This window comes from Alosa sapidissima, chromosome 20 (assembly GCF_018492685.1).
Source record: "Alosa sapidissima isolate fAloSap1 chromosome 20, fAloSap1.pri, whole genome shotgun sequence".
In the NCBI taxonomy this organism is placed as follows: Eukaryota; Metazoa; Chordata; class Actinopteri; order Clupeiformes; family Clupeidae; genus Alosa; species Alosa sapidissima.
Genome location: NC_055976.1, coordinates 21,751,436 through 21,764,533, shown reverse-complemented (window position 1 = coordinate 21,764,533; position 13,098 = coordinate 21,751,436). Strand labels below are relative to the sequence as shown.

Genomic DNA, 13,098 nt, shown 5'->3' with positions numbered 1-13,098 from the left:
TCACGCCACTCACTAAACTAATGGAGATTAGCCGCCCTTAGCCAAGTGATCCAGGTCAACGATGCCAAATGTGACTAATGTTAGCCTGCCTGCTCTCTCTCTCTCTCTCTCTCTCTCTCTCTCTCTCTCTCTCTCTCTCTCTACTGTTCACAGATACAGTAGTCTACAGGGATCTTGGTACACAGGTTCTCTCTACTCATCAGAATGGCCTCTCCCAGATCATTTATTCTGTCTAATATTAAAGCCATATCATAAGGTTCACAGGGGGTTGTAGTATGAGCCACCTGCTCAGAACCCAGAACCACATCTCAGTTGGGTAGCTCTGCAGTTAGCTGGGCTGGGGAGGTGGAGGGTCTGGCCAGACCGGTATGGCCACCCATCCCCTCCCCTCTCACTCCCCTCAGCCTCCTGACATGCTTGACAGTACTTCCTCATGGAAAGTCCTAGAGTGTGTCTCTTTCCACCATTTAAGGCATTTTACCATGTGGTTGATCCATAAAAGTGCCAGTTCCCAGAAAAAAAGGGAACTTTTACGAGGAACTCTCTGTCATTCTCTGATAGCATGCGCATGGACAGCTTTCACATCAGTAGCAGTGAAACCAGAGCGGTTTCCGACAGGAGTGTTCCAGCGGTGACATAATGAGAAGGGCCTGTGGTCTAACCTCGGGGCTGGAGATTTGTGCACATTTTAGAAGCATAACAAAGAACCGGGCTTTTAAATGATGGCGTGAGCGCATAGCACAGCTTGTGAAGATGGTGTGTGTGTGTGTGTGTGTACCTACATGTGTCTGTGTCTGCTCTGCACATGTGTGTGTCTGTGTGTGTGTGTGTGTGTGTGTGTGTGCGTGTGTGTAGGAGAATTGCTGAGGAGTCCCATCTGGTTTTGCTGACCCTACCCCTCCTATTGCCCCCACCCCCCCACCTCCACCTCCACCTCCACGCTGCAGTGCTGTAGCTCCAGGGGGTCCTCTGGAGATGATAAGAGTGGACTCAACACACACACACACACACACACACACACACACACACACACACACACACAAATGACATGTGGACACATGCGCATTGAAAAACTCACACAGCGGTAACAACAGTGACAGTCTGACAAGACAAACAGACACACGGAGAAAAAGAGGGGAGACAAAGAGAAGGGAGAGAAAGAGAGAGAGAGAGAGAGAGAGAGAGAGAGAGAGGAGAGAGAGAGAGAGTTAGAAAGAGAAACAAGTGCAGACGTGTCTTTGCTGACGACAGGTTCTCTTTCTGCTGGACCTCTATAAATCTTACTGATTTACCCCTCCACACACACACACACACACACACACACACACAACATAGAGGGAACTGTATCATTCATCGTAATGGAAAACATATTTTACATGCACACTCTCTCTCTCTCACACACACACACACACACACACTTGCACAGGTGTGGAGGTCATGGTCAAAAAGTATGCAGGCCAAACATTAATCATCATCAGCGATGCTTCGCTGCTCTGGACGGAGGGGTACAGCAAAGAAAAGGAGAGGAGAGAAGAGAAGAGGAGAGGAGAGGAGAGGAGAGGAGAGGAGAGGAGAGGAGAGGAGAGGAGATGAGAGAAAGAGAAGAGAAGAGAAGAGGAGAGGAGAGGAGAGGAGAGGAGAGGAGAGGAGAAGAGAAGAGGATAGAAGAGAAGAGAAATGGAGATGAGAGGAGAGGAGAGGAAAGGAGAGGAAATGAGAGGAGAGGAGAGAAGAGAAGAGAAAAGAAGAGAAGAGAAGAGGAGAGAAGAGAAAAGAAAAGAAGAGAAGAGGAGAGAAGAGAAGAGGAGCTGCAAGATTAACACCCTTCCCACAGTGAATTCCCATCAGCAGGCCCAGTAAAAACACACCCAGTTCAGTTTATGGGCGACTCTTAGCTCATTCTATTGTCTCTTCAGGGCTGCTGTTACTGGAAGCTTATACGCATATAATATATCAAATGATGCAACAATTTGAGACAATGACACCATCAGTGATACAGTGTACAGTGATACTGCAAAACACCAATATGGTATCAGCAGCCAATCAAATCCATAGACACCAATATGGTATCAGCATCCAATCAAATCCATTAAACACCAATATGGTATCAGCATCCAATCAAATTCATTAGACACCATTCGTGGCACATGTCAAAGTGCAAGAGTGAAGACTTTTTCAAAGCCAAATTTCAATCAGCAAGGTCACCAGTTCCCCTGTTTAAAACTAGATACAGATGGCCACTGTGCCACTGCGCCAAGTGGGGTCAGGGTGAGGAGAGTGGGCCATGACCCGAAGCAAAGACTTCGCCCTGTGGGTTGGATGGGGGAGGGCACGATGTTACTGTCCAAAAGTAGTCCGTGTAAATGAGAGCATAGAATCGGTGAAAGTGTGCCATACTGAAATATAACATACATTTCTGTGTAAAGGTGTGAAGATTTCTGTGGGTTGAAGTGTGTGTGTGTATGTGTGTGTGTGTGAGTATGTAAGAGAGAGAGAGAGAGAGAGAGAGAGAGAGAGAGAGAGAGAGAGAGAGAGAGAGAGAATGTGTGTAGGTATGTGGAGGTGTGTGGAGGTGTGTGTGTGTGTGTGTGTGTGTGTGTGTGTGTGTGTGTGTGTGTGTGTGTGGGCGTGTAGATATGTGGAAGTGTGTGTCTGGAAGTCTTTACTCACTCGCACAGTAGGATCCCGTTCTCTAGTCCTCCACGAAAGTCCTTCTCACCGAAGCATCGGCCAGTCACCGCCTGCAGCGAGGACCAGGAGAAAAACAGGAAGAAGATCAGGATGATGATGATGATGACACACAGTCAAACTCTCACACACGCTCACATAGTCACACTCTCGTGGCTCTGCATGAAAGCTTACGCAAACAGCTTAGCGCTCCTTCATGCTCTAAACCATGCAATGTTTACCAGCACACAGCGGGGGGGGGGGGGGTGTAGCAAAATACACTTCATCGTCTTGTATAGCTTCTAAGACAGGCTCCTATAGTATTGCTGAAGAACTATCTAGTACCATCACAACAAATGACATACTGTTTGCATCAGTGGAATTCATTGAAAGAGTGACATCATGCAGCATGACCCACCAACAATGAGGAGGATTTAAAGAAGTGACTCTCTCTCCGATGAGGGACCAAGTGATGTTATCCACAACAATGAAAAGGCAAGGGATTCAGTACCAGGAAAGCACAACAAACAAAGCGTTTAGCTGCGTAGAGTCGGCAGCTAGAGCACCGAAAGAGATGGAGAGAGCGAGAGCATTCGAGGGAAAGAGTGGATGTGTGTACGTCGTCATCGCTCTCGCTGACAGCACTGCACTAACGAGCTTGACATAAGCCACCATCATCCTACCCAAAGCCTGCCTCAATGGCTAATCACCAGTGACACGGAGGACTTAAGGTGGCCAGGAGTTTGCATGACTGGGGTGTTTCAGATATACCCCACTCCCCAGCCCTAGTTCAGAGGTCAAAGTTCACAGTTTTTCTGTGTATTATCTTTCCAGTTGGAGCAAAAGACTGAATTAACATGCCAGCTTTAGGCAAGGATAATTAATATGACTGATGAAAAGACAGAGAGAGAGGGACACAGAGAGAGAGAGAGAGAGAGAGAGAGAGAGAGAGAGAGAGAGAGAGAGAGAGAGAGAGAGAGAGAGAGAGAGAGAGAGAAATCAGTCCAGCAGATCTCCTCCATCCAAATGGTCAGGTTTCCAACATGAGTGGGGTCAAAACCAAGGCCTTGAACCGGTTCATGGAACGAAAACGAAAACCAGAAACTTTTAATGTTTTGCTAGGAACAGAAACACAACCAGAAAGTTTGCATTTTATATGTTCCGGAACAAAATGGTTTATCTAAAATAATGGTAACCGGTTAATACCGTTATTTTTTTCGTTCTTTGACAAGATTTCTGTGCAATATGACTGGGTGAGGTTCACTTCTGGTCATTTACTCATCAGGTGAAATGTAATAGAGAAGGCCGCCAGCAAGTAGCCTTTATTGTATGCCCAAGCTGTAGCCTGTCTCTCAAGCTCAAACATAAGAGTAAATATTGTACCAAGTATCTCACAAATGTTTAGTTTTAAAAACGAATTCTATCTTTTTAGATAGGCTAATAATCTCCAATGCATTGCTATAAAAATCTGCTGGGTCATAATGTACAGTACATAATGTACATAATGTAGCCTATAGGGCTTTTTGATATTTGATGACAGGATAGAGACTTAAGGGAAATTATGCAAACTAACAATATAATTCAAATATACTGTAAAGTCCTAATGATCAGCCTACTTATTTGCATGTCCCGCAGCCGACATGGAACGTTATTAAGCGGTTCAGGAACGTCAGTTTAGGGTTGAACCGAAAACCGGAAACGTTAAAATACTGTTTATGTTCCGAACGAACCAATTGGGGAAAAAAAACCTGGTTCAAAGCCCTGCTTAAAACATCTGCAAGACTTTACTCAGTGCCTCATGCTGCATTGTGGGTTTTCCAGCATCGTTCCAATACACATCAACACCGGACTACAAAAGCCAAAACACAACATGAATGTGTTGCCTTTGTTTAAGACTAACAATAATAAAAAGGAAAAACAGAAAAGTAAACCACCCGCCCTCACTAAGATACACACACACACACACACACACACACACACACACACACACACACACACACACACACACACACGACTTCCCCTCGGACACAGCAGCATGCAGAACGGGGAAAAACAATTAAAAAGTCATCCATCTCTATAGCGATGGGCTAGCAAATATAGAAACCATTAATAGTGCACTTCTATGGGACTGCTCATCTGGCACTTTAAACAATTACTGGATCATACCATGCCAAACGTCCCCAGACTTTTATTTGTTCAGCTGTGGGGGGGTGTAAAGTTGGGTTGTTGGAGATTTGAAGAGCTCTGACTGTGGCTGGTGGGTGAGCTACGAGACTCAGTGTCAGTTTCTTGGCCCGTTTGGGTTGGCTTGGAGTCCATACAGAAGAAATAGGCTGCTGTATGTCAACTCCATGGGCCAGAAGTGTTATTGCTGAGAGAGAGAGAGGGTGGGGATGTCCCCCAGCTGAGATTAGATGGTGTGCGTGCGTGCGTGCGTGCGTGCGTGCGTGCGTGCGTGCGTGCGTGCGTGCGTGCGTTGGCCGTTCTACAAACGTGGTACCACTCACATCCCCATCAGGCAGCCCTGTGCTTCAAAGGCCCATTGGCTTGACTTGAAGGCCAGACTACAGTACAAGGGAATGTTTGATTATGATAGAGCTCCAGCACAACCGTAAAATCATTACAAACAAGCTGCACTCTGCCATACAATAACACCACTGACTGCAGCCATTAGAAGGCCTTGGCTGCCGCCGCTGTGCTGCGCTGCGCTCCATCACGCCCCAATAAGGAGAGGAGGGGGAGGGGCCTGCAGGGGGGAGGGGCCTGCAGGACGGGTGGTGGGGTTTGCTTTGGCTGTGAGCAGGATGTGGTTTGGCTTCCTCTCCTCTAAGGCTCTGGCCTGAAGACAAACACACACACAAGCTTCTTTCCCAAGGGGCGCGCCATTAGAGTCGGTGTGTGTGCGTGTGTGTGTGTGTGTGTGTGTGTGTGTGTGCGCGTGCGTGCGTGCGTGCGTGTGTGTGTGTGTGTGTGTGTGTGTGTGTGTGTGTGTGTGTGTGTGCGTGTGTGTGCTTATGCATGTATTTGTTTGTTGAGTGGTGGTGGTGGGTAGGTTTAGAAAGGACTAAAATCCTGCAAAAAGGCCTATAGGAATATCATATTAGTAATGACCAGAGTCCGAGTTAGCATTACGACAGGTATCCTCTTCAACAAGCTGAGAGAGTCAGACACATCCCCACTGTGGCCCATCTGTTCTGTTCAGAGGAAGAGCACAAACCGCCCCTCTTCCAAAGGCATCTGGACACAGCCATTAACAGACACCGCCATTAACAGCCAGCTTCTGGTTTAGACTACTTGACGCAGGTCTAGCGTTAGCCATACATTTGCTGCAACTAGGAGCCTCAAAGGACGTCCTTTATCAAACCGAGGCAGGCAGACAGACCGCTGCCGGACGGAAGCTATCCCCAGAGCTCCGGAGCGGACGACACCGCACCCGCTGCAGGAGCTTACATCATGCCTCACGTCCATGTGAATCAGGGATAATGGGTAATGCAGACCACTGCTCTCATCACCCCCGCGGGGACCAGGGGGGGGGGGGGGGGAGACTGTGGCTTACATGGCCATAAAACTTGAATTACTTCTTAGCACTCCGAGGGTGGTTGCTTTGGAGGGGAGTCCGGTGATAACACGCGAGGGGTTTGGTCGATGCATCACCGTCTGAGAGATAACCTGAGTGGTTTGAGCAAACAGCCAGCGAACTCCCCAAAGAGGGAGGGAGAGACTGAGCCACTTCCTGGTTATGGACTCACAGGCCTATTGGTTTTGGAAGAGGTCGAGTTAATTAAATCTACAGACTGGCAACGCAAAACAAAACCCAACATAAAGCAGTCTGGTTACTATGTGAGAGTGTACAGGAGAGGCAACTGGTCACTAATTAGCAAGGCCATGGGGTGACCCGCCTGGACCAGCATTCTGGCACCGCATGCGTGCTCGTAGAGCAGAGAGCGAGCCTCATTGAAGTCCACCGTAATTTCTAGACTGAGCACGGCGCTTCACAACACAGCCACTGAGGGTCACGTCAGGCCACATCATTAGGCATAGGAATGTGTCGCCTTTGTTGTTTATTGTTTTTTTTTCTACTTGTTTTTTGTCGGTGGAATGCGGCTTGGTGCGCGTCCGCTTTTAAGGCCACATTGTTTTGCGAAACAATCAAAAAGATGTCTCCCTCTCTCTCTCTCTCACTTCCCCCCTGGTGGACTCCTAATGACATAGCTCGGATTGTTTCTCATGGAACCATTTCCAAGCGCGGCACGTTTTGGGCCTTTGTTGTCTCGCGCTCAGGAGAGGCCTTTACCGGCGAAGCACAAATAACAGTGGTGGCCTGGAAAGTGCAGAAAAACAAACGTCGGGGAAGGCCGACAGTGCGAGACCTCGAGGAGTAAACCTCTCTGCTAAATGAGCTGTGGCAGCTGGAATAGGCTGGCGGAGAGGAACGGTTTATTCTAACGGCAAATTTGCAGCACCGCAACAAAACATTATCAGTAAGAGGAACCAGTCTGTGGGGGTCGACTGGGGTGGAAACGGTTTTGCTTGCTTCAAGGAACGTTGAACTGAACAAAGGGACGTCCAGTCTATTCGGGGGAGTTTTTCTTCCCAGGGTGGTTCTCATGAGATAGCGGACGAGCTTCGAAAGTGATCCACGACGGCCACGTTCATGTTTCAGCTGAGCAGATTGCGGCAGTTGATGAAAATTAGTTTAACAGAGCACCCTGAAAGGAGGAGGGGGACCCAGTGGAAACAGATACAGCACATAACTATGACTATCTCCCATCCTGTGCTGTGCTCTCACCCCCCCATCCACCCACTCACCCAGCCCAAGCTACAACAACCACCTTTCCTTTCAAAGAAACGAACAATCAGCAATTCAAGGATTCAACACCGAAAGGTTTCCATGACAGAAAGCATAAAGCATCGAGGCAAGACAAAACAATCCCCCACTAAGCCCCAAGGGCCTACAGGAATCATCTCTTCAAAGCACGATGATGACTTTTATCTGTGGGATCACTTACACACAACAACACAACAAAGACACACACACACGCGCACACACAGACACACACATACACACAGTGCATGTAGATACATGCAGTTGTCACACAGATCCGTTTCTTTATACAGACTTCTTATGCAATTGTAATGTCAGGCTCAACTGCAATGTGGAATACATACACACTTCAGGGCAGCATGCCAACAATCTGGTTAGCTCACTTTTGGCGAGGTAATTAGCCGCTAATCTCTTTTCCAATGATAAGCTCCTGCTATGAAAGCAATGTCCATGAAAGCCAGCAAAATATCTACTTCAGACAACCCTGGTACAGGAGTGGGACAACTACATTATTTCTGAAGAAAGAAAGAAAAATGTAAAGAAAGAAAATGAAGAGAAGAGAGGAGGACAGGAGTTAATTTCCTCTTGGATGAGTAGAAACTTGCTTGTTCCCAATCTGCCAGTTTAAGATAGGAAGAAGGAGATTTAGAGCGATGGGGTCACTAGTTCACCTGACAAGGACAGAACTGCAGGAGCTACTAAACAAACAGAACACACTCTCACTATGAGTAGGAAGAGCACTGTCCCAACCGTCAGAAAATAAATATTGTTGAGCAATTATGAGAGTTGAGGTGATATTATGGTGGAGTTATTATGAGGAATGTAAACATCAAGGGAAAGTAGTCTGATGGTTCTAAAATACACACCAGATTTCCCATCCTTCCCACACACTCTTTAGGATTCTGTACAGTACTGTCATTTCCCATGTCAATAGGGGACATTTAATATAGCCTTTCCACAATAAGCCACAATTTTCTAGACTTCTAATTATGAACATAAACTCCCGAAATGACCAAAGATCTTAGATTCTCACCATTACTATGACAACAGAACTATGCCATTCATTGTACCAGTCTTGGTCAGACACTCTTATTAATGTCACACAGGATTGTTGTATGGGGAAGCAGGGAGCTGGGGGCTCATGTGTGGAGTCAGTGGGCAGTGATAGCCCTGTCTGGGGTGTGATGGCTTGGCGAGACCCCGAAAGTTCAGCCAAGGGTGAAGGGGGACATCAATCCCCCCTGCGACCGACTCGGTCTGGTCTCCCCTATTTTCCCGGCTGCTGCTGCCCAGCCCGCGGTGCCACGCTGTGCCTCAGAAATAAATGAATGCCCCCTGTGCCCCCAGCGGCCGAGCCCTGCACAATGGCGGCACAGATGCCCCCGGGGCACTTGGCAGGAGTTTGGAGCGAGCGGGAGAGTCCAGGAAGGGAAAGGAGACATGTCGGGGGCAGCTGTGGGGCCGCACGCCGAGGAAGAGAAAGGCCACTGAAGATTTAAAGAGGTCACGATGCTTTGGGGAGGGGAGAGGGCGACAGGGGGGTGTCCCAGTGTACCGCACGCAGCACCACGACAGGAGGATGACAGAGGGACTGGCTGCCGCTTATCGGAGGATTTCTGTCCTACATTCTGCTTTCAGCTTTTTATAGTGCCGTGGTGCACTGGGGATGGAAAGAAAGAAAGAAAGAAAGAAAGAAAGAAAGAAAGAAAGAAAGACACATGTCCAGTCCAACTCAAAAATCTGAAGAAGCAAAAAAGGCTTAAAAATAGTGTGTACGTCTTACACAGCCATCTGACCCACAGCCATAATCATGTTCTTACTTGTCAGGAGCTCAGCACTGTACTGACTATGTGAAAATGACAAACAGACTCAACTTCAGCCATCAACTTCTGACTCCTTAGGGACCCTTAAGCAGTATTGCCCAAATGAGAGTGCGATTAGTAAAGGATTTCCCCATGTCTGGGATTCATGAGGCCAGATGCTGAGGCCTGAATCAATCATTTGATCAACCAGAACTAACTGCTGTATAATATATAATCTTTATATCTCTCATAATTGAAATGACATGGGCATGGTCTCTATAGAATGATACGCTCAATTATAAAATTTTTAGCTGTTCTGGAAGCTTCTTGATTGCTTCATTTCCATGTTCTGGCTTGCCACCTGCTATTCCAGTATGGCCACTGAGGTGTATGTGTGTGTGTGTGTGTGTGGAGTGTGTGTGTGTGTGTGTGTGTGCGTGTGTGTGTGTGTGTGTGCCTGGATGTGTGTCACATGACATCCTATCACTTCCACAAAAGAACGTGTTACATCTGGAGAGAATTAAGTAACTAACTTTCCAAGTGCAATAGCCATTCCTGATCCCGACTAATCCTCAAGCAGAACCACATGCAGCTGTGAGGGGCGTAGACATCTTTTATCCAATTTGATCAATTCTCTCCACAGAATGGAGTGATGCTATTAAAAACTCCCAATGGACCTAATAAAATACTCAGTTAGTGATTAAACATACACACGTCAGAAGAGCTATTTCAATACAAAATCTAAATAAGTCAATCATTTAATCTCTTTCACAACAGGTCGGCAGGTTTCCAGTTTGCGGCTGGCCAATGTGATTAAAGCTGCACTGTCTGTCTCCTGCTGGCTTGTGCAGGTTTCTATGTCTCTGATGTGCTGAGTGGATTAGAGAGCACTGCTGCATGCAACACACACACACACACACACACACACACACACACACACCACACACACACACAATACTGTGAAACACACACACATTCACCAACAAACCCACACCCACACCCACATGCACCCGCTTACACACACACACACACACACACACGCATACAAGAAAGAGAGTGAGAAAGGGAGAGAGAGGAGAGAGACAAACACACATATTATGAAATCTCCCAAGAAGGCACCAGGACACACATGCTACAGTGGCAGACCAGTACAGAGGCATGAAGGGTCAGTTATTCACCCACACACACGTGCTGATGAGGGACACACACACACGTAATAAATCTATGATATTTGATAAACACAAGTAATTTCATCCTAGTTGTGTATTTATCAAATATAATTCTTCATAGCTCTTTAATCATTGTGCATTTTACTCATTTGATTAAATCTGCGGTCATGACATAATATTTGTGTATGATCTGAGTGTTTTGCCAAGGCCTGGCAGCACCGGTGATGTGCACACAAATTAAAGACCAATCGCTGGGTAAACGGCAGCGTTGCGCAAGCCCCCGGTGTTGGCACGGCGACGTGGTCGCCTTATTATGGCCATGCCGCGAGCTCCTATCTGGTGACGCCACTCACTCGCGCTGATTTATACCCGTTTTTATGTGGAAACGAGTGACGGTTTGACCAGCTCGAGAGGAACATAAATCAAGATGGTGTAAATCACAGATAAAACAGCAGTTCCAACACAACTGGAAATGCACACATAGAGTGGCAGAGTTTGGTCGACTAATGTCTGTGTACATACAGTATGTATAACTGATAAAAAAATATATCAGAAACATATTATATAAGGCTAGCCTAGAAATCTAGATGCGCCCCTAGCTAGTCTAGCAACTCTCTGTTGGCTTGTGAGCTCCAGAAATCGAAACTTAATCAGGACATTTAAATCGTGTATAGAGTCGTTTGGTGGGCTTAACATAATGATTGATGGCAGAGTTGCAACGGTTTGGCTTGAATTCCCTGCTACCTGAAAACAAATATCCTATTGCGTCCTATTGCGTGCAGAGGGAATTTGAAAGACAACTGATTATCCCGCCCCTCGGACTGAGCACTGCAAACGGTGAGTGCCCAGACCCTACATTTTAATGTGGGTCTGGCTCGCCAGGCTAATATAAGGCCTGTTCATGGTGGAAACTGAAACAGACAACATAGACTGAGCCTGACAGAAGCTTAACATGGTGTCAGCTTTGTTATAATGCTTTGTGCAACATGTACAAATCCTATGTGTTTCAAAAAGAGGTGCTCCCCTAACAACATACAGAGGAAAATATGTAAAAAATGGCTGACTTTGTACATTTTTAGCAAGTAAAAAACAGACCCAGCTACTCTATCATATGTGCTCTTGCTGTAAGTCACTTTGGATAAACGCATCTGCTAAATGAACACATGCACATGAACAGCACTTTTCCAAAACGCTATAAATCCATTTTTCAAAAACATGAATAAGTCAGGTTATTTAATTGTGTATTTAAGGTGATATCAATAATGTGTTGTTTTGATTGAGTAAAGATAAATCAAATAACAATAACCCAATTACAGTTCCACTGATATTACTTGGAAAACAAAATAATTAAAAAATATTTATGAAAATGCATTAAAACGGTGGATATAGTGTTTTGGAAAAGAGCTCTTCATATGTAAATGTCAATCAAATAAATTATTATACAAATTATTCAAATGAACTGGTCCACACAATCAATAACTCAAACAGTCAATGTGTTCTTTGATGGCTGTTTTTGGACCATTAAGGTTTTTTAAAATACAAAACACTCTGGATGACAAACAATATGGCCTGAACTAAACTACTCATTTACATATGAACTTAGCACAGTGCACTACATGTGCTCGGTACATGCCGTAAAAGTTCCGTTTATGTACGCATGTAAACCCATCGCCATCATTTATGTACGCATGTAAACCCATCGCCATCATTTATGTGTGTATATCAACATATTCATTCCATGTCGATGGAAATATTTAGAGAAACATCAGGTCTAAAATATAAATGTTTTCTTTTTTCCCTGAGAGAGTTCAAGCCCAGAGTCCCTGCCACAGTAAATCTACAGGATTCTGATGAGAAACACATATATGCATATGAGAAAGTACACATGCAGGATATGACAAATGTGTGTGTGTGTGTATGTGTGAGAGAGAGAGAGAAAGTGAGGGTTAGAGAGCACAAAAAGGAGAGATGGAGAGAGAGAGAGAGAGAGAGAGAGAGAGAGAGAGAGAGAGAGAGAGAGAGAGAGAGAGAGAGCAGAGAAACAAAGTGCAAAACCATATTGGGCTTGTTGCTATACGACAGGATAAATTTAGAAAGCTCAAACATTCAAACATTCATTCACCATCATCGCAGTATCATCATCATCACCCATCATTTCACACTAGCACACAACACACCGCCTCTGGGTACCAGGTAAGGCGCCTGTGTCTCCACAAACCTGAGTTCCAGGTAAGGTGCCTGTGTCTCCACACATCTGGGTACCAGGTAAGGCGCCTGTGCCTCCTCACACCTGAGTTCCAGGTAAGGCGCCTGTGTCTCCTCACACCTGAGTTCCAGGTAAGGCACCTGTGTCTCCTCACAACTGAGGCTCCATGTGGAGACACAAACACGCCACCCCCCCACCCCGGCAATCCAAACCAGATTCATCTCAGCGGCTAGTCAGAGACGCCAGTACAGAGAGAATGCACTCAGCCCAGTTCTGGGGGACATTCAGATTGAAATTCACAGACTTTTCACTCAGTCAACTCTGAGAAGGGACTCAGTACTCAGCGCATTCTCAGTGAGCTAACGTGCAACGTGCAACCTGCATTTATAAAATAGTTGTCAAACAATATTCATATGAATGCATTCATGA

The 13,098-nt window shown here is 46.1% G+C and overlaps 1 protein-coding gene across 11 annotated transcripts in view; it reads right to left on the bottom strand.

The window, feature by feature from the left end:
- The window catches only part of limch1b (LIM and calponin homology domains 1b), a 125,020-nt gene that overhangs the window by 72,725 nt on the left and 39,197 nt on the right, over positions 1-13,098 (bottom strand). For all 11 annotated transcript variants that reach the window (XM_042075351.1, XM_042075347.1, XM_042075349.1 and 8 more), the window contains exon 2: positions 2,671-2,741. In XM_042075351.1, the coding sequence (XP_041931285.1) occupies positions 2,671-2,741 (71 nt within the window). The remainder of the gene's footprint in view (positions 1-2,670; positions 2,742-13,098) is intronic.